The following is a 19,197-nucleotide window of genomic DNA, read 5'->3' as shown; positions in this document are numbered from 1 at the left end:
GTCTAGTCTTACCTGGAATAAGTGTCGGCACATCTCATCCTTAATGAGACCCAAGAGGGTCTGGCACTGGGCCACAGGCGCTGACTCAAGAGCCACTGTCAGCAAATGCAGTCCCATGTGGATCATCACCTCAGAGTTATGGCGGTCGTGTGGATTTGTGAGGGAGATAAGGAAGCGGAAGAGCTCACGGATGCAAGGAAGACCATAAGGAACCAAAGCTGTGCCTGAAAAGGTGGGAAGACATACCCCAGCTGTTTGATACCACATAGGTCTGTGTTGTCTATGGCAAAAACTTGTTTGTTGTGTTTGTGTGTTATATGTGTTTGGTGCATGCATGTGTAGGTGTGGTATGGTGTACAAATGTATGTGCCCGAACATGTGCACATGGAAGACACAAAGGATGTCAAATGCCTTCCTCTTATTGCTCTGTTTTATTGCCTTAAACAGGTCTCTCACTGACCTGGAAACTCATTGTTTCAGCAAACTCTCCCGACTCACATGTCTGAAAACCCCAAAAATGGGATTACAGGCACCTGCAGCCATGCCTGACTCTTTACATGGGTACGAGGGATTTGAGTTCTGGTCCTCACACTTGCAGAGAAGCAATCTCACCCACTGAGTCATCTCCAGCCCTTATCTGTGGCAATTTCAGGATATTAATTTCCTCCAAGGAAAAGGCTCTACTACCTATCTCTTAATGGATAAAATCAGAACCAAGGATTTTTCTTAAAAGTCCTAAGCTTTATATTGCTCCCGCTCTCCTCCAATTGTCGCTCTAGCTCTCTGAATGACTTAGGGAAAAGTTCTATATATGCTAAGAGTTTTATGGCTTGATTCCATTTTCTGTCTAGAAAATGGATTCACAGGTGACAGATGACTTCATCTAAGCTGCTCTAGGCTCAGACAGAATATCTATCTGGTAGGATGGGGGAGATGAATAGGCAGAGCCTTCCAGAGAGTACCTACCTTCTTTCTGGGAGGACTGGGTAAAGCGCACGCCCCGAGGATTGACGTAGTCCATATCATGGACAGAGGCCGAGTCAGAGTGGTCAGCAGGGGATGTGCATTCCTCTAACACTTCAGGGATGGACTCCACCGATGCTGACTGGGCCTTCTCTACATGGGCCCCTTCCTGCTAGGACCAAGAGCAGTCAGACAGATGAACAAAAAGGAGGCAAAAAACCACTTAAAATTTATTCCCCTGAATTTTATGGCTTCCAAGCTGTCTTCAAATGGACTACAGCTCATTGATTTATACATCAATAGAAGATGGCCCAGGGCCACCTGAGGAACCATTGTCTAAGATGACAGACTCTATGGGTGCAAAACTCTCACAAGGCTTAGAATTTAGATGATTACCATCCTGCAAAAGTCGCCACCTCCCTTTTTTTTCAGATGCTGCCTATAATGACAATGATAAATCTCCTGAGCTCCTCTTCACAGTCATACTGTAGGTTTTCTGGTCAGCAAAAATAATTCTAGGAAACAGTATGCAGTGGTTTGAATATACTTGGCCCAGGGAGTGGCACTAGAGTAGGTGTGGCCTTGTTGGAGGAAGTGTGTCACTGTGGGGTTTGCTTTGAGACCCTCCTTCTAGCTGCCTATGACAGTCTTTTCGTTGCTTTCAGAACAAGATGTAGAACTCTCAGGTCCTCCAGTGACATGGCTGCCTGGATGCATGTTGCCTGCCTTGAAGATAATAGACTCAAATTCTAAACCTGTAAGCCAGCCCAATTTAATGTTGTCCTTCATAAGAGCTGCCTTGGTCCTGGTGTCTCTTCACAAAGATGGAAACTCTAACTATGACACAGGGAAGAACTACCTTTACCAACCTTCCTTCTTCATTTTTTTTTTTTTAAATAGACAGGGTTTCACTATGTAGCTCTAGCTGCCTTGGAACTCTCTCTGTAGATTAGGCTGGCCTTGATCCATCAGTCTTTGCCTCCTGAGTGCTGGGATTAAAGATATGTACCACCATACTTGGCCCAGGCTCAGGTTCCTACAGTGACATGTAGATCTGAAGAGGGGCCTTCAGGAGTCAGTCCTACCTGAGGGTCAAGCTGATCAGAAGCGCCCATCTCACTGCTCCCAGGCTCACTGGTGGTGATCTCCCTTGGGGAGCCAGCTTGCTCCAGGTCAGTGAGGTCCTCCTTGGAGGTAGTCTGGGAGGATAATTCCAGGCCACTATCTGTACAGGGACTGACTACTGTCGAGGCAGCTTCTGAACTTGCAGAGGAGATGGATGTGGGTGCATCAATGAAGGGCACACCACCTGACAAAGAAAAGCATGAAACTTGAAGGCAAAGAGACCGTTTGTGAGTAACACATCCTCTACAGTACCAGGGTCTTGCTCAGACTGAATGCTCATGTATAAACGCCTCTAGAGTAATAAGAATCTATGAAAAGTGAATGAACTGAAGTTGTTTGATGCAGGGTCATTAAATGGTCATAGTCTGATTTGATTTGGCGTTACCCTTTCTGTTCTCTGCAGAAAGACCAAAACCCCTCAGTTAACCAGCTCTCCATTTCAAATCCCTGATAAAGAAAGGATCTTCTCTGTGTGTTTTAATAAGAAGTGACCCAGGGCACTCACCAGTAAGGTTAGAGGGTAATGTGGCTCCATTTGGGGTGGGCAGCTCTGAACCTGGTGTGACTTTGGTTGTATGACGTGGAGGTCGAGGAGATCTTTTCTGTTTCTTCCACTTGGACGAGTCACTCATGCCTCCTGCTCTCATTTTCAGCTGGAAATATCATGTATAATTAGTATCCAGACTAAAAGAGTATTTAAACTAAGATGTTACTCCTAAAATATCTCATTATTCAGTCCGCTGGTCCCTAAAAAACCACTTACACCCCACATCAGTACTAAATAATCTAAACCATCAGAATATACACTTAGTCCTTTCCATTTACAGCTTTTCGGATGGACACAGAGGCTTCCACATGGAAGGTTACACCTTGCATTTTGACTAGTCATTGACATAGCCAGCTGGCACACTTATCACTCTGCTTCCTGGGTCCCTGGTGCTGTATATGATGCACGAACCTCTTGCTGAAAACGTAAGGCAGGCTTTGCCCAGAGCCTCAGACTACAGACCTGTGCACGGACTTTCTTCCACAGTCAGCTGCAGGGCAGCTCCTAGTTCCAGTTCTTGTCTAGGTATGAGCACCTACCTACCCCTCCCTATCAAGAAAGATTCAAAGCTTTCCCACTAAGGTACAGACTGGGACTTAGACCATAAGGATAACTCTTTTTCTGGAAATCCTGTATTAAAATGGATGGTCAAAGTTATTTTTTTAGAGAAAAGAGTGACACGCCAATTGATTTGTTGAGTTAAGAATGGAGGCTTTGCCATGCTGCTACTCCTAATTTTGATACAGCAATAAAACGTCTTGCTCTTCTTACAGTTGTTCTTCCTAGGTACACGTTATTTTACTTTATTATGTTATTCCTTTCGTAGACAGAGCCTCATGTACCCTGAGCAGGTCTCAAACTCACTGTGTAGCCAAGGATGACCTTGAGCTTTGCATTCTGCTTCTACTTCCCAAGAGCTGGGATTACAGGTATGTGCCCCTCCCCCCTCCACTCCACTTACGTGGTACTGGGGTTCAACCTCAGGGCTTTGTATATGCTAGGCAAAGACTCTTGCAACTGAGTTACATTCCTAGCACCACTAGATACAATTTAAAAGGATCTATTCATTTTCTTCTGATATTTGGTGATAAAATTCCTTCTTCAAGCTCTCTCTCTCTCAAAGCTTTGATAGCCTCTGATCACCTGCTAGGATAATTCTTCCTTCCTTCCCCAAATCTCCTCATAATAAAGGAGGCCCCCAAACTGAACTTTCTCCCAGTTTTTAACACGGTACCAGCTTCTTATTGGATTCATATTCTTGTTCTCCCATCTCTAAAACACCTGGAGTCCTATGCCTAAATATGAGCTTCTGTGACTAGACAGGGACCAGGATGCTCTCGTCAGTAAGTAACCTAGGAGTTCAGGTAGATCACACTCATGGTAGAAAAAGATCTAAGAGAACAAGCCAAACAGGAGGCAAGAAACCCAAAAGACCAAGGAAAGAAAACGAGGACCATTTGGCTTTATTGGTGATTATCACTAAGCTTCAAAAAGTCTAAACGACTAAAGCTTCATAAGCTACCTCTCCTTTCCACTCTATGAGCCCCACTTCTAGTAAGAATGACAGTCAGTAATGGGCATCCTTTCCAAATACGAGTTGGTATCGCCTATCTTCTACTTTACGTTTTGCAAATCTAGCTTCAACTAGGTTATTTCAGTGAGTGTTCCTGGCCTTTTGACTGGTCCAGGAGCCTGAAGGCCGGTAGTTTTCATGAAGGTTTCACTGCTGCTATGTTCTGTGTCCCAAGGCTCTAAGGTGCATAGTAGGCAGCAGGTGTCCACAGAACCCTATACCACTTTATCTGTACAATTCTACATTCTGAAAGACAACAGTGGCTTTATAAGAATAGCGCAGATCTTAGGCTAATAGTCATGACAACATGCAGGCTAATCAGTCAGTGAAGAGAGCTGAAATTGGTAACTACGCAAACACAAAAAATTGAGACAATGCAATCAAATAGGACAGAGACCCCTTGCTAGGGAACCCTGACTCACAGAGTTAATTCATCCGCAGTGACTGAATGCTCGAAATCACCTCTGGCGTGTACAGCCTTGTCATGGTCACGTGGACGTCCTTTATCCCCTACTTGTCTCATCTTTTAAAGGCAAGGGTATCTTAAGGGCCAGGCAATCTTGAGCTCACACTCCTTCCCTAAACTCACCTACATTTTGAATTTTAAAGGACAGATTCTAGAAAATTCCCAGTGTCCTGGTCCCTAGTTCCTTACTATCGACCTAGAGATCTAAACTTTGCAATGATCCCTTTTATGTAACAACAACAACAACACTTCTCACAGGATGAAACACCTTTTCCCACCAACATAGCCATGTATTCAGATTTACACAAGGACTATCACGCTCTCTACTCCAGCTCTGAGACAAGGGAGGGGAGAAGGATCTCGCTTGAGGTCCCTGTAGTTTCCCCAGAAATGGTGGGTCTTTCCCACACGATAACAGCAGGACCCACGTTTTCTAGGCTCATTTTGTGATGTTTAAGGCTTCATGCTGCTTCCAAGCAACCAGAAATCCCAGGAGAATTCCCAGTACTGCAAAACTATAAACACATGCAACTTTCAAAAGCCAAGCTGTTATAGAGCGGGTAAGTTGTGCTCTGAACAACAGAAATGGAACCCAGTGTTACATATAAAAAAAAATTTAAATAAATAAACCAAAAGGGGGGAGGAAAGGGAGAGGGAGAGAGACCTTGAGGTTCTTAAAGAGTAGTACCCTCTCTAACTGGTTCAGGGCTTTGGTCTGCTCCCCACTACTTAGCTCCAGTTTGCTGAGGAGACATGGAGACATCTGTGAAAGACAGGCAAATGCACGATTTAAACAGAGTAAAACAAACTCAGACACGCGCCAGCAGGGCACAGGGCGGGAATGGGGATGAATGGGAGGGAACACGGGCAGGTCAGGTGCATGCACCAAATAGCCAAGGGTCATTGCCATGGGCAGAACCTCATCAGAGGTCTGAGATGTCCAGAGTTTCAGCTCAAGAAAGAAAAAGGCCATCCCGATCACCATTCTTTTCTCAGAAATCTGGGAACCCTTTGATCCAAAGCACAGCTTGATTTGGTCTCTTCAACAGAGACCATCGTAAGCACAAGCCGAGTCTTAATCAGCACGAGGAGGGGATTTGGGGCACAGCCTCTCTAGGACTCTTACTTGCTGACAAGACTGAGCCAAATGGGATGGCCAGATTTTCATTTTGTCAACATGCATCTTTACCCCAGCTTGGTAAGCTGTGTCCAGTTTCCTTAAGGATTGACTCACTAGCAAATGTGGTTGGTCAACAAAGACAGGTAGGTCAGAGAGGAAAGGTGGAGAAAGGAGACGCACACAGGAGGTGTATTTCTGACTTAAAGGAGTGACAGTTATTTGTAGATTACAAGTAGACCCATCTAAGTGAAAGCATGTCTTTGCTACTAAGCAATAGTAGTACTGAAGTTCAGAAGTTAAGGTGGTTTGGACAGGGGACAGCAGACGAACTTTCAGACCCCACCTTCTTCATGTTGGTTCCCACATAGCTCTTGGGTTCTTCTTTAAACTGAGGTAACCTATAAGACAGAGAATAGTATGACCGTCACTGGGGATAATGACAATGTTCTTCTCTAGACCTGATCCAGTAATGGTGCATTGGCACACAGTATCTTGTCTCTTAGTTAGAAACAAGCTTCTTATAAGAGCTAATTTCACCCCCTTTGGAACTTTGGAGCTATAGGAATTGTAATATGTAAGATATTGACAAAGTAGTCACTGGGACAGAGTGACTAAGCACCCTTGGAGTTCGAAGGCTCTTTTCATCACTGAAAAGCGCTGCTAAAAGCCAAGAGGTAGTCAGGCCTAGAAAGTAAAAGCAGGTTGGTGTTTCAAAGGCATTGAATCCGTGGTGTAAGAAACTCTCAGTAGCAGAATCCGAGAACAGTTTAATGTACAGATAATAGGGATTAAGTCTGAAAGCAAAAAGAAATCTCATTGGTTGAAAAGTCATGGCTTTGATTCTTCCCTCAGTGTATCTTTGGAAAGGAAGTATAGAATAGGCAATGTGATCTAGGACAGAAAGGTTTCCTGGGCTCCAAATGAGGGAGTCCTTCTTAGGGAAATCAAAGATCAAGGTTTCCCTGGAACTAAAGGGTCTGCCAGGATATGGAACTTTTGAGTGCTAACATCAGGAAGTCCCAGGCAAGCCAAGATAAAGGCCAATTAAGTCAGCTTTTACAATTGTTGGTTACCCAAGCCTTGGCCTTCTTGTACAAAATCAGGCTAAGTTTAGGGAGCTCAGCAACCTGTTCTAGGCTGCTTAAATTTGGCATCTTCTCTGTGCTCCCTTTCCCAGATGCTACCTGCACAGAAACAGACACAAGTTTGGGAAGCAGAGATTAAATAACCCTCCGCTTCCCTGAGGCCACGGGAGTTCTCTCTTCCTTCTCCCTTGCTCAGTAACCCTGGGCCCAGAGAACTATTGCTATCTACAGTCCCAGTGGCCTCTGATGTGGTTGTGGGGTTGGCCAGGTCCCTAAAGTGGCTGTGTGGAAGCAGGCAGACTCAGGAGGCCTGGGCAGCCGGGCAGAAGCAAACAGCAGCAGGTTTACCTTGTGAAGAGCAGCTGCACCATGTCTACCAGAGTGTGCTCTGCGGATTTTCTCAATAACTCTGCACAGGCAAAAACAAATAACACAGGTGTCATTACTTGCTGTGCTATTATCAGGAGACCTCTCAGAGCAGACTCCCCTCCAAACTGTGTTTACCAAGGATTATGCCAAACTTATTAAAACCAGCTCGAGCTCAGCCTGGAGCTATAACGTTACCAGACCACTAGGTGGTACTACGGAGTCAGGAAAAAGGGGACACACTAGAAGGGTTTTCTTGGGTTATCAATTGGTGTCAATTCCAGAAACCCTAAGGGAGAAGATTTGGTTCTGGAAGCGAGTCTGACTAAGATTCATCCCAACTCCTGCCCTACAATAGTGGGTTGAGAACTCTATTCTAGCTTCAGAACAACCCCCCTAAGGTTACCCAAGGTGGACGATGGATAAATCCTGTTTCTCTGGGCTTCAGAGACAGCATCCCCATATACCCCAGGAGGATGAAAGACATAGTATTCAAGGACCTACCACTGAGTCTCATTTCAAAGCAAATCCGGAAGCAAGACTGCATAATCTCACATACAGATTCATTTGTTAAGTGGGTACCCACTGGGGTTAGCAACAGAGTTCGGAGAACCTACAAGGAAGAAAGAAGACACTGATGAACAAAGCAGGGTGAGTACAGCTGATTTGTAAACACACCTAGAGAGCTGGGCTTTCCTTGGGAAGCAGAGGCAAGTGGATCTCTGACTTGGAAGACTGTCTGGTCTACAGAGCGAGTTTTAGGACAGCTACACAGAGAAATCTTGTTTTGAAAAATCAACCAACCAACGAAAAAACAACAAAATGGAAAAGTAAATTTTAAATAATTTCTTCTTCTTTCTTCTCTTTCTTCTTTCTTCTTCTTCTTCTTTTTCTTCTTCTTCTTCTTCTTCTTCTTCTTCTTCTTCTTCCTCTTCTTCTTCTTCTTCTTCTTCTTCTTCTTCTTCTTCTTCTTCTTCTTCTTCTTCTTCTTCTTCTTCTTCCTCCTCCTCCTCCTCTTCCTCCTCCTCCTCCTCTTCCTCCCTTTCTCCTCCCCTCCCTTCCTCTTCCTCCTCCTCATCGTCATCATCATTGCTTGTGCTATGTGCATGTTCATGTGTGTTTATGTGTGTAGTTTGGGGATGTGGAGGATACACTAGTACATGGATATCAACATCAGAAATGTGGACCAACTTCCCTTAAGGCTGGGTCTCTCACTGACCTAGAACTCATTGATTAGGCTAGACTGGTTGACCAGCAATACCCAGGATCCTCTTGGCTATGCTTCTCTGGGACTCTCACCACTATGCCTGGGGATTTACATAAGTATTGGGGAATCTCACACTTCTCTTCATGCCTATAAGGCACAAAGTTCACTAACTGAGCTAACTTCTCAGGAGATCAAACTCACATATGCTAGGCCAGTGCTCTACCAGTGAGCAACATGCCCAGCTTAGGGGTGAGGTTCTCCTTACTGCCTGTTTTGTCTGAGATAAGATCACGCTATTTAGTCCAGGTTAGGTTGAACTTGTGGTCTCCAGCTTCAGTCTCCTACGAGTTCCAATTACAAGTATGCATGACCATGCCCAATTTCAGGGTTTCTTTTTCTTTTTCTTTTTTAAGTTAGCAAGAAGTAAGCTGACCTTAAAGCTAGGTAAAATGTCACAAGCACTTGGGAAGTCAAAACAGGAATAAGAATTCAAGGTCATCCTTAGTTATATGAGACCCTGCCCCACCAAAACAAAAACAAAAAATTAAAAAAATTAAAACAAGTGTGGTGGTGCACACCTTTAATCCCAGCACTCTGGAGGCAGAAGCAGGCAGATCTTGAGTTTGAGGGCAGCCTATTCTACAGAGTGAGTTCCTGGACAGCCAGGGCTACACAGAGAAACCCTGAGTCAAAACAACAGCAACAACAACAACAACAACAACAAAAACCCCAAAACAAAAACTCAAAATAGCTACTCCCATGTACCTGACCTGGGAGTCCTCTCTTTGCTTCGCACAGTCCTGACATAGTTCATAACTCACTGGATCTCTAGCCCACAGGCCTAACAGATAAACGACACAGACACAGTCTACCAGAGGCACAAGATGGAGTAAGGGTTTCTGGTATTTGATACCAATTCATTTAAAGCTCTTAACTATTTCCCTTAGAAAAAGCTTTTACTTTGGGTACCGAGCTCCTTGTTTGGAAACAGTGAGTCTCTAAAGCCTCAGTGGAATCAAAGCACAGCTTCACGCTGCTGCCGGCTGACCCAGCAAGTAGAGCCGGCCTACGAGCTTCACACTGCTGCCGGCTGACCCAGCAAGTAGAGCCGGCCTACGAGCTCTTGGCCATTAGCCTGGTTGTTCTCCCCTCCCACTTACCTGAAGGATTTTCATCAGGACAACTTCATCACTGGCAGGATCTGTGCCCACAAAACGGGCGTGAGTGACAGCATCTGCCATGTTCTCCATGCCCTCTGCTGTGCCCTCATGAGTTGGATCTGCTCCGGCAAAAGAACAGATTAAATTATGTCAAGAAGACAGGAAAGGGAAGATAGCCTGTCTATAATTGCTTGGAGAAGACCCTGGCCTTCTCATGAGTCTCCTAACCTATTGTTTTGATTTGCTTTTATGATTTTTTTTAGCAACCTAAAAATTTTACCCATTATACTAGTGGTGGTAGTACATGTCTTTAAGCCCAGCACTTAGGAGGTAGAGGCAGGTGGGTCTCTGTGAGTTCAAGGCCATCCTGGTCTACAGAGCAAGTTCCAGGACAGCCAGGGTTATGCAGAGAAAACTTGTCACAAAAAGAAAAAAAAAAAAAAAAAGAAAGAAAAGAAAAAGAGAAATTCTCCACCAACTCAAAAAAGCACTTCCTATGTATCAAAATTACCTGTAGTGTTTGTTAAGCACACACACAGCCTGGCTCACTTCTAGAAGCTTCTTCTGCTGCTCTTGTGTCTCTCTCTCTCTCTCTCTCTCTCTCTCTCACACACACACACACACACACACACACACCCCGTGGAGCGCAGTGATGAGGCCATCCAGCCACAGTGAGCCCCCTTTCTTCAGCTCTCCAGAGCTGGTGTTACAGTGCTCAGCTTTTCTCTGGGTAGGTAGTAGGGCTCCAAACTCAAGCCCCTCATGTTTGTGTGGCAAATGCTTTACCAACTGAGGCCCTAGAAGCTTTGATTTTGTAGGGTACAGTGAGGCCTAAGAGCCTGCATTTCTAAGATCTCAGGTAGTTGATTCTGCTGGTCTAGGGACACACCTGAGGAATCACTAGTGGTAAGCTACTCATTTTGTAGTATAAGGGTCTTGAAAAAGGAGCAGGCTGAGTCAGACCTTTGAATGCCAAGGTTACAGCTTTTCTCTTCTCATCTTTAACATGACTTCTCTTTGGTTGTTTTGGTTGTGTGTTCTGGTGCAATTGAATTAAGGGAATGAGGGGAAACAGATGGTTTGAGCTACCAGTGCTGCTCTTTGGGTGGCATACTATAGCAGATCCAAGGCTCTGTATATTCATTCTCATTGAAAACAACACTCAGCAAGAATCATGGTACTAAGGCCAGGTGTAGTGCTATACACTTGGAATCCCAGAACTTGCCAGGCTGAGGCAGGAGAATTAGGAGTTTGAAGCCAACCAGGACTATAATATAGAAAGACCTTGCCACCTACTCCAATTAACTTGTTTTCATCTACTTACTTAGATTTGTTTCTTAAGACAGGACGAAGTCTAGGTATGTCTTGAACTCACTATGAAGCTAAGTGTGGCCCTGAATTCCTTATCCTCCTTCCTCTGCCTCCCAAGTGCTGGAATTATAAAGCATGTGCTGAACACACCCAGCTTAAACAAAACTCTTGTCCTTTAACTAACCAGGCTGTAGGAGGAAAACGAAACAATCGGAATGGGGCTGGAGGCTGGGGACTGGGAGCAGGCAGGATTTCAGCTGTGGAAAAGAGGTGAGAAGCTGATGGTAAGTTCTGTGGAGAGAGAAACTCTGCTTTTACTCTTGTGGCAAATAGCCACCAGAAGCAGGCTAAGAAGCTGCCTCCAGCGATGCTGAGAGTCCTGCAGAAGGCTGCTTGCTCTCAAGAGTCCATTCTGCTGCTTAGTCTTGAAAAGTGAGCTCACGGAGAAAAGCAGGAAGAAAGGCCTGATGAAGCTCAGGCTGTGCTGAGGCTGAGGCAGCGCGGAGAGCAAGAGCCCTCCCGACGGGGTGGTAGGAGTCAGCTCTTGCCACCCCTCCCTCCTTTTTTTCATTTGTGAGACAAGGTCCCTGGCTTGCCTGAAACTCACTAGACCAGGCTAACCTTCGTCCCTCTGCCTCTGCTCCAGAGTGCTGGGCTTTCAAGGTCTGTGCCACCACACCTGGCAATTTTCCCCTTTTTGGTACCTGAAATTAACAGAGTTCCTGAGCCTAAAGCTTGGGGGATTGCCAAGAAACCTGAGCATTTCTCTTTCAACAATGAGCCAGAAGACTTCTGTTAACTGTGAGTACTTCTGTTGTCTTTTCTCTACTGTCTTCTTGGCACTAGCCTCTGACATGTCCAAGACTCTGTCTTATTTTAAGTACTAAGTGGCTTCTAGAGAGACATGCAAAGGGGAGGAGTTTGAGGACTCAGAGCCAGTGATGATCCAGCCTCTCTCTCTCTCCCCTATCACCCTCCCGGCTCCCTCAATCAGCAGGGGAAATCCTATTCTTTATGGCCCCTGTCTAAACACTCTTGCAGCCCTGCTTGAAAGTCCTTATTGAGGCCTTCAGGGCCACAGGAAAGCTAGGTCTTTCTTGTGTTAGAAGACATGTCAGATTTCAGTGAATAGCAGCCTTGCTCACATCTCAAGGATCCTGGGAGTCTGTTTCTTTCTCTCTTTCAGTAATTTAGTGATAAAGTGGTTTAAATTATTTTGATCTTTTTGTATTTTCATTCCTTTAACTTGAACAAAGTAGCAAAGTCCATTTTTCAAGAAGGCAGGTAATAGTGATGGGTCCTTAGAATCACAGGTAGAGCCTGCCAGCAAGCTACTGCCAGTCAGTGCTACAACTCATGACCTGCAGGTACATGGGACGAAACTAAAGGTCAGTTTGTGGAGCAGAAAATAATCTCAGAAGCCTTGGGCTGCAGGATCCAGAGGGCAGGGGGTGGTTTCTGCTAGGAGGTCGCAGAAACTCAGGGTTCCTTAGCTTGAGCTCATCAGACCTTGTATCCTGCCAAACTCCCTCAGGTCCTCGTCTTCTAGTCAGCCAGCTTCAGAGAGACTTGGCAGCCTCAGTGTCTGTTTCGCATGCCTATAATGATCATCACCCCCAACATTCTCCTTTCCCACCACAGGAAACCCCATTGACCAGCTGGCCTCAGGTCTCCAATGACCAGCCTCTTTGCCAAGTCCAGGAAGGGGACAGAGGAAGGAGAAAAGATCAAAGGGAAAGACGCAGAAGGGCAGCTGCGGGAGGCTGTGAAGAGACATGACCTGCAGGTGGTGCTCAGGTCGAGGCTGGCAGCTACAGTAAGACATGAAGCTGAGGCTCCCGTGCCTGGAGAAGTGGAGACCTTACCCACTCACGACCTGGCTGACACCCAAGACTCCTGCTCAGAATCCTGAATGCATTAGCTAAACAAATCCAATTTTCTAGAGAAGATAAAGAGTTTTCTCTTCCTGAACTTAAAGGTCATTCATTCATTTGCTTTTGGCTGGCTCGAACCTGAGCCTCATCTCACCTTGTCTCTCCATTTTGGAACAAAAACAGCTGCCTGTTTTCTTTGCTCTTCACTTTTTACATGGGTTGTAATAGGGGGATAAATTTAAAATTCTAAGTGACAAGACCAACTAAAAAGGAACCCAAATACACACCTTCTCAAACTGACTGAGGGAGACACAACTCGGAGGTGGACTCCCTGCTTAGCAGGTGTGAGGCCCTGGCTTCAAGCCCTTCTAGTGAGGACAGACAGACAAACAAACAAAAACCAGAGATCCACTCTAGACTGAGTGCAATAAGAGGTATAAACTGAGAACAGAACTTTACAATACAATAAATAGATAATGGGCTCTCAACAGACACCGAGGCTGGCAAGTCTCTCTGAAGCTGGCTGACTAGAAGACGAGGACCTGAGGGAGTTTGGCAGGATACAAGGTCTGATGAGCTCAAGCTAAGGAACCCTGAGTTTCTGCGACCTCCTAGCATCCAGGTCGTGAGTGGGTAAGGTCTCCACTTCTCCAGGCACGGGAGCCTCAGCTTCATGCCTTACTGTAGCTGCCTATACAAAGAGATTTTACAACTGTTAAAACAAATCCAAAATAGAGACAAAAGAAACTCAATGCTTCAACCTCAAGGAAATAAAACAACATTCAGATTTTTGCCCACCAAAGTGGCACACACATAAAACAGAAAACTGGTAATCCTAAGGGCTGAAGACAGCAAGGAGAAATGGAAACGCCCAGGGCATTGCTGGTAGGGATGAAAATGCTCTAACCTACTAGGGAAGCCATCTATAAAATGTAACCTATAACACTTCACACAGAGATAAAATTAGTAAATATGGCCGTAGGAACACAGGGGTTTATTTCAGCTTATTTATAATGGCTTTAAAAAGAGAATAATGTAAACATTAAATAAAAATACACCATTATATCAAGGAGGAATGAGGAGGAAAATGGGGAATTATTTCATAATTAAATTTCTGTTGGGGCATGAAAAAGTTTGAGAAACATTTGTTAGGAATAGTTGTACAATGCTGTGGACATGACTAAAACTATGAAATTATTTTCTTCAATTGATTAAAGGGGGCTGTGGATGTAGGCTGCTTGCCTAGAATGCATGAAGTCACTGTTTTGATCCTAACACTTCATAAAACTGGATGTGGGAGCAAAAGGGTTATTATCCCAGTATGGAAGGGAAAGGCAGGAAGACCTGAAATCCACAGTATCCATTCTATATAATGAATCTGAGGCCACCTTGTGCTCTATCTTAAAAAAAAAAAAAAAGGTTAAAAGGTAAAATTATAGGGGTATGTGTGTGTGTTTTCCTACAAAGAAAGGAATAAATCAACTATATAATTATGTGTATACATCAAATAAACACTATTATGTGAAATACAGAAAATATATAATACAAATCCCCTCCCTCCCACCTAAAAAAAAAGGGGGGATAATCAGGCTGACGAGATGGCTCATCAGTTAAGAATACTCTGCTCTTCTAGAAAACTCAGGTTCAGTTCCTAGCACCTAGCTGGGATTGCTCATAAACGCAGTAACTACAGTGTTAGGAGAGTCTGACGCCCTCTTCTGGCTTCTGTGGGTATCTGCATGCATGTGGTGTATATATACATATACATATATATATATATATATATATATAGAGAGAGAGAGAGAGAGAGAGATAGATCACATCTATATCTATCTATCTATATATATAGGGACACGCATATTCACATAAAATAAAATGAATAAATAAATCTTTTTTTTTTTTTTTTTTGGACAGGGTTTCTCTGTATAGCCCTGGCTGTCCTGGAACTCACTTTGTAGACCAGGTTGGCCTCGAACTCAGAAATCTGCCTGCCTCTGCCTCTCAAGTGCTGGGATCAAAGGGGTGTGCCACCATGCCTGGCTAAATAAATATTTTTTAAAAAAGATAATACTGTCTATATCCAGTACTTGGGAGGCTGAGGCAGGAGGACTTCAACTTCCAAGCTACACAGAAAGACCTGTCTTAAGATGAGTGTGTAAATGTGGAGGGGTGTGCGTGTGTTCATATTTATATGCATCAAGAAAAAGATAAAAGCAGTCAAGCCATGTCACTAACACCATTTACTTAAAGAAGAGATTTTGGCGCTAAGACAGAGAGGAGAGACTTCTTTTCTTTCAGACGTCTCTACATAGTTTTCTTAAAATCAGCACAAAATTGGAAAATAAGGCAAACCAGCCAGAGGGAGAGATAGCTCAGTGCATAAAGGAACTTGCTGTCAAGCTTAATGACTGAGTTTTATTCTTGGGACCCACATGATGGGAGAAGAAAACCTATGCCACAGACTGTCCTCTGACCTCCATTGGGGACCTGTCTGTGTGCATGTCCCTTTTCCCTGCTTCCTGTTTTGTGTAATTTTAGAAACATGCTTGTTCCTTTGCATATAAATAAATAAAGGTAGTTTTCAAAAAAGGCAAACTAAACCTACAAGGGAACCACACTCTTAACTCTCCAAAGTGTGGTGGAAACTAGAGTCCCAGGCAATCTTCTCTCTTCTCTCCCTCCATGGATAACCCAGCCAATCAGCATCCTGAGAATAAGTAGGCCTATGTCTCTACTAGGAAAGGGACAGCTGGGCAAACCAGCTGGTTTAAGGCCTGTGCAGCAGGAGATGGAGTGCTGCAGATGCCACCAAAGCCTAAGTGCTTACCTATGAGTGCGTAGGACAGGAACTTGTTGACAGAGGTGAGTGCCAGGCCGGTGATAGGACCAGTGGTGTCTTCAGAGCGAATGACTTCCAGAAATGGACGAAGGAATACATTTGGCTCAATCTCTGAGAGTTCTGCAAGTAAAACAAGAAGAAAAAAAAAAGACCCACAAATCAAAAATGAAAAGACACTAACAAAAATTAATCCTGGCAAAAGGTCATTTTTGTCTGTTGAATGAAGTTAGAGGGCTCCTTGTTTGGGTCAATCTTCTTCCCCCTAAAATACCTTGAATTAAGTTCCTGACACAACCTTTTTATCTGTAAAAGGTTTAGGATTTAGCTCTAAAAGATTAATATTTTTTAAAAAGAACATTTAGAAAGTTAATAGTAAGATTATTAAAAGGGTGAGTTTTTTTGTCATACAGAATATTGTTTCATTACTGTTGTCTGTATGCTTGAGATTGAGTTCAGGACACTGCATATGCAACTATTCTTCCAATGAGCTACATTCTCAGCCCTTGAGCACAATCAAAAAAATTAACAAAGCTGGACATCAGGTGTGACAGTTCATATTCTAACCCCAGTTTTCAGGAGGCAGCAGTAGGAAAATCACTACATGTTTGAAGGGAGCCTTATCTACAGAGCTAGTTCCAGGGCAACCAGGACTACATAGCAGGCTACTCTTGCTTCAAAATACAAACAAAAATAAAAAAGGAAAGAAACCAACAATACTTATTTAGTCAATTTTCTACACTCATTTCATCATTTCTTTAGTGATACACAGGTGATCTTTACCTTGTTAACTAAAGACATTCCTGGGAGAGAGGGAAACCTGATTTTAGTTCCCTGATGGAAAGGAAGCCTGGAATAAGCAAAGGCTGAGCAGCCTCCAGTCATAGCGACAGTTTGTAATCTTGCAAGGTCTTAACCCACCTTCTTCCCTCCCTCTTTCCCCCCTCTTTCCCAGAGCACACAGGTAGCTAACTGTCCTGAGATGAAGGAGCATCACAGTCTTTGAGAAAAAGTATGGTTTAGATAAGATCATGATTGGCCTTGAATCACACAATAAGCAGAGCTGAGATTTACATGGTTTTACAATTCCCAAACCACACATCTACCCTACCTCACTGCCAGCACATATGTCTACTGTAGCAGATCTCAGTCCAGGGTAAGACACACTACTCTGGACTTCCTGCCTACCTGACTTTGCTGACAGTTAAATTGCTTCTTTCTACTCTACTGTGGTTTGAGTTTTCAGAGCTAGTTTCCTTTTGAGTTTTCCCAAACAGGCCAGAATCTTTCAGGGATATGATCAAGGCTATCCCACCTTAGAGACTGAGGGGAGGGAAAGTAGGGCTGTAGGGCTGAGTGCGTGAGCGAGCGCTTCATTTTCATGCAAATGTAGGGCACTCCCTACTCAGTCCCTACCTTTCCTCCTCTCTGAGTAAACATTTTCTGGGCCGGCTGCTTCCCAGATTAACGCTTTAATTAACTGGCAGATTGGGTAGTATTTTCCAAGGCTGTCTGTATAGTGATCACATCAGCTGTACAAAACCTGCTTCTCATTCCCCACTGGATCCACCTAGAGATTGATGACTTACAGAAAAAAAATAAAGAGAAATGTGTGCGTGTGTGAGAGCATGCACATGTGTGTTAACAGACATTAAGGTAGAGAGAATACAGTTAGGAAGGGTGAAATACATAACACTTTTTAAAGGCTCATTAAGAAATGTACCATGAGACCGGGGAATGGCTGAGTAAGGTGCTTGCTGCATAAGAACGTGGGCCTGGGTTCAGACCTCCAGCACCTGGGTAAAAAAAGTCTCTAACTCCTGTGTGTGTGTGTGTGTGTGTGTGTGTGTGTGGGGGGGCTCCTAGCTGACAAGGTGAATTCCAGGTTCAATGAGAAATTCCGTCCCCAAAAATAAGGTAGACAGCAATGGAGGAAAATGTCTGATGTTCTGTATGCACATCTGCATGAACAAGTGACCACACACACAAAAATTAAAACCATCTTCTCTTGCTGCTTTAGGAAAACAATGTACCATGTCTGTCAGTCATCTAAAACATGACCATGTTTGGTAGGTATACTTGAGATATTTACCCGAGCTGCTGCATATCAATGGTTTGTCCCTACTTACTGCTGAATACTATTCTATTCTCCTTGTATGTTCTATAGTTTCTGTAGCCATCCACTGGCTGAAGGACATCAGTTTCTCCAGTTTACTATCACCTGTCCATTTAAGCAATGGTTCTCAGCCTGTAGGTCGTGACCCCTTTATAGGTAAAACAACCCTTTTACAGGGGTTGCCTACAACCATTAGAAAACAATGATATTTATATTACAATTCATAATTACAGTTATAAAGTAACACAGAAAATCACTTTGTGGTTGGGGTCAGCATGGCACGAGGAATGCAACTGTGTTAACGGACGAGGTGTTAGGAAGGCTGAGCACCTCTGCTCTATGACACTTCTTTTTGTTTTGTTTTTTGTTTTTCGAGACAGGGTTTCTCTGTGTAGCCCTGGCTGTCCTGGAACTCGCTCTGTAGACCAGGCTGGCCTCAAACTCAGAAATCCGCCTGCCTCTACCTCCCAAGTGCTGGGATCAAAGGTGTGCGCCACCACCGCCCGCTATAAGACACTTCTTATCTCATCTGAATTCAGTCTTTTCCATCCTTTATATATTATACAGCAGACATATTTTCTTTTTATTTATTTATTTTAAGCAGGGTTTCTCTGTAAAATCCTGACTATTCTAGAATTCACTCTGTAGACTAGGCTGGCCTCAAACTCACTCAGAGCTCCACCTGCCTCTGACTTCTGAGAGTTGGAGTTAAAGGTGTGTATCACCACCTTCCTGTGAAACCCAATTATCAATATTTATTTTATCTATTGTATTTTGGTTTGATGCTTAGAGTCACTTTATTGAACCTTAGGCATTTTTAGATTCCCCCCCCCCTTTGAAACAAGATTTTATGTAGCTTAGACTATTCTTGAACTCCTTATCCTCTTGTTTCTAACTCCTAAGTGCTAGAATGATGGGGGTGTGGAACCATATCGGGCTCTTTTTTGTCGTGTGTGTGTGTGTGTGTGTGTGTGTGTGTATGTGTGTGTGTGTGTGAGAGAGAGAGAGAAAGAGAGAGAGGGAGAGAGAGAGAGAGAGAGAGAGAGAGGGGACAGGTCTCATTAAGCAAACTGGAACTAAAAATACTTTTTAATATTTTTTGGATTTATTTATTTATTTTAGTGTATGGGTGTTTTGCCTGTGTATGTACGTGCACCATGTGCATGCCTGGTGCCTGTGGAGGTAAGAAGCAGGGATCAAGTTCCTTGAAACTGGAGTTAGGGATGACTGTGAGCCACCATGTAGGTGCTGGGACAGAACTGGGTCCTCTGCAGAGACACAAGTGCTCTTTGCTCTGAGCCATCTCTCAAGACCCAAACATAAAGAATTTTCTTAAAAACTCATTATCTCTCGAATGTAACTGTCAAAAATATTAACCATTCACTTTGGCCTAGAATGCAACATTACCAGAAATGCAGCTCTGTATTGCCGACAGAGTTGGGATAAGA

General features: G+C 44.0%; 1 protein-coding gene across 4 annotated transcripts in view; it reads right to left on the bottom strand.

Annotated features, from left to right (window-relative positions):
- Nucleotides 1-19,197, bottom strand: part of Gbf1 (golgi-specific brefeldin A-resistance factor 1) — a 134,002-nt gene that overhangs the window by 24,666 nt on the left and 90,139 nt on the right. For 2 of the 4 annotated variants that reach the window (XM_006526582.4, NM_178930.3), the window contains exons 4-12: nt 15,625-15,756; nt 9,613-9,731; nt 7,750-7,858; nt 7,228-7,288; nt 6,138-6,192; nt 2,594-2,741; nt 2,049-2,272; nt 967-1,132; nt 13-224 (exon numbers count right to left, since the gene is read on the bottom strand). In XM_006526582.4, coding sequence (XP_006526645.1) covers nt 13-224; nt 967-1,132; nt 2,049-2,272; nt 2,594-2,741; nt 6,138-6,192; nt 7,228-7,288; nt 7,750-7,858; nt 9,613-9,731; nt 15,625-15,756 — 1,226 coding nt within the window. Of the gene's footprint in view, nt 1-12; nt 225-966; nt 1,136-2,048; nt 2,273-2,593; nt 2,742-6,137; nt 6,193-7,227; nt 7,289-7,749; nt 7,859-9,612; nt 9,732-15,624; nt 15,757-19,197 lie in introns of all 4 variants that reach the window. The other 2 variants (XM_006526580.3, XM_006526581.3) reach the window with 1 other exon arrangement.

Source organism: Mus musculus, chromosome 19 (genome assembly GCF_000001635.26).
Source record: "Mus musculus strain C57BL/6J chromosome 19, GRCm38.p6 C57BL/6J".
Classification (NCBI taxonomy): Eukaryota; Metazoa; Chordata; class Mammalia; order Rodentia; family Muridae; genus Mus; species Mus musculus.
The sequence above is the reverse complement of the archived record's forward strand: the minus strand, read 5'-3'. Positions and strand labels throughout refer to the sequence as shown.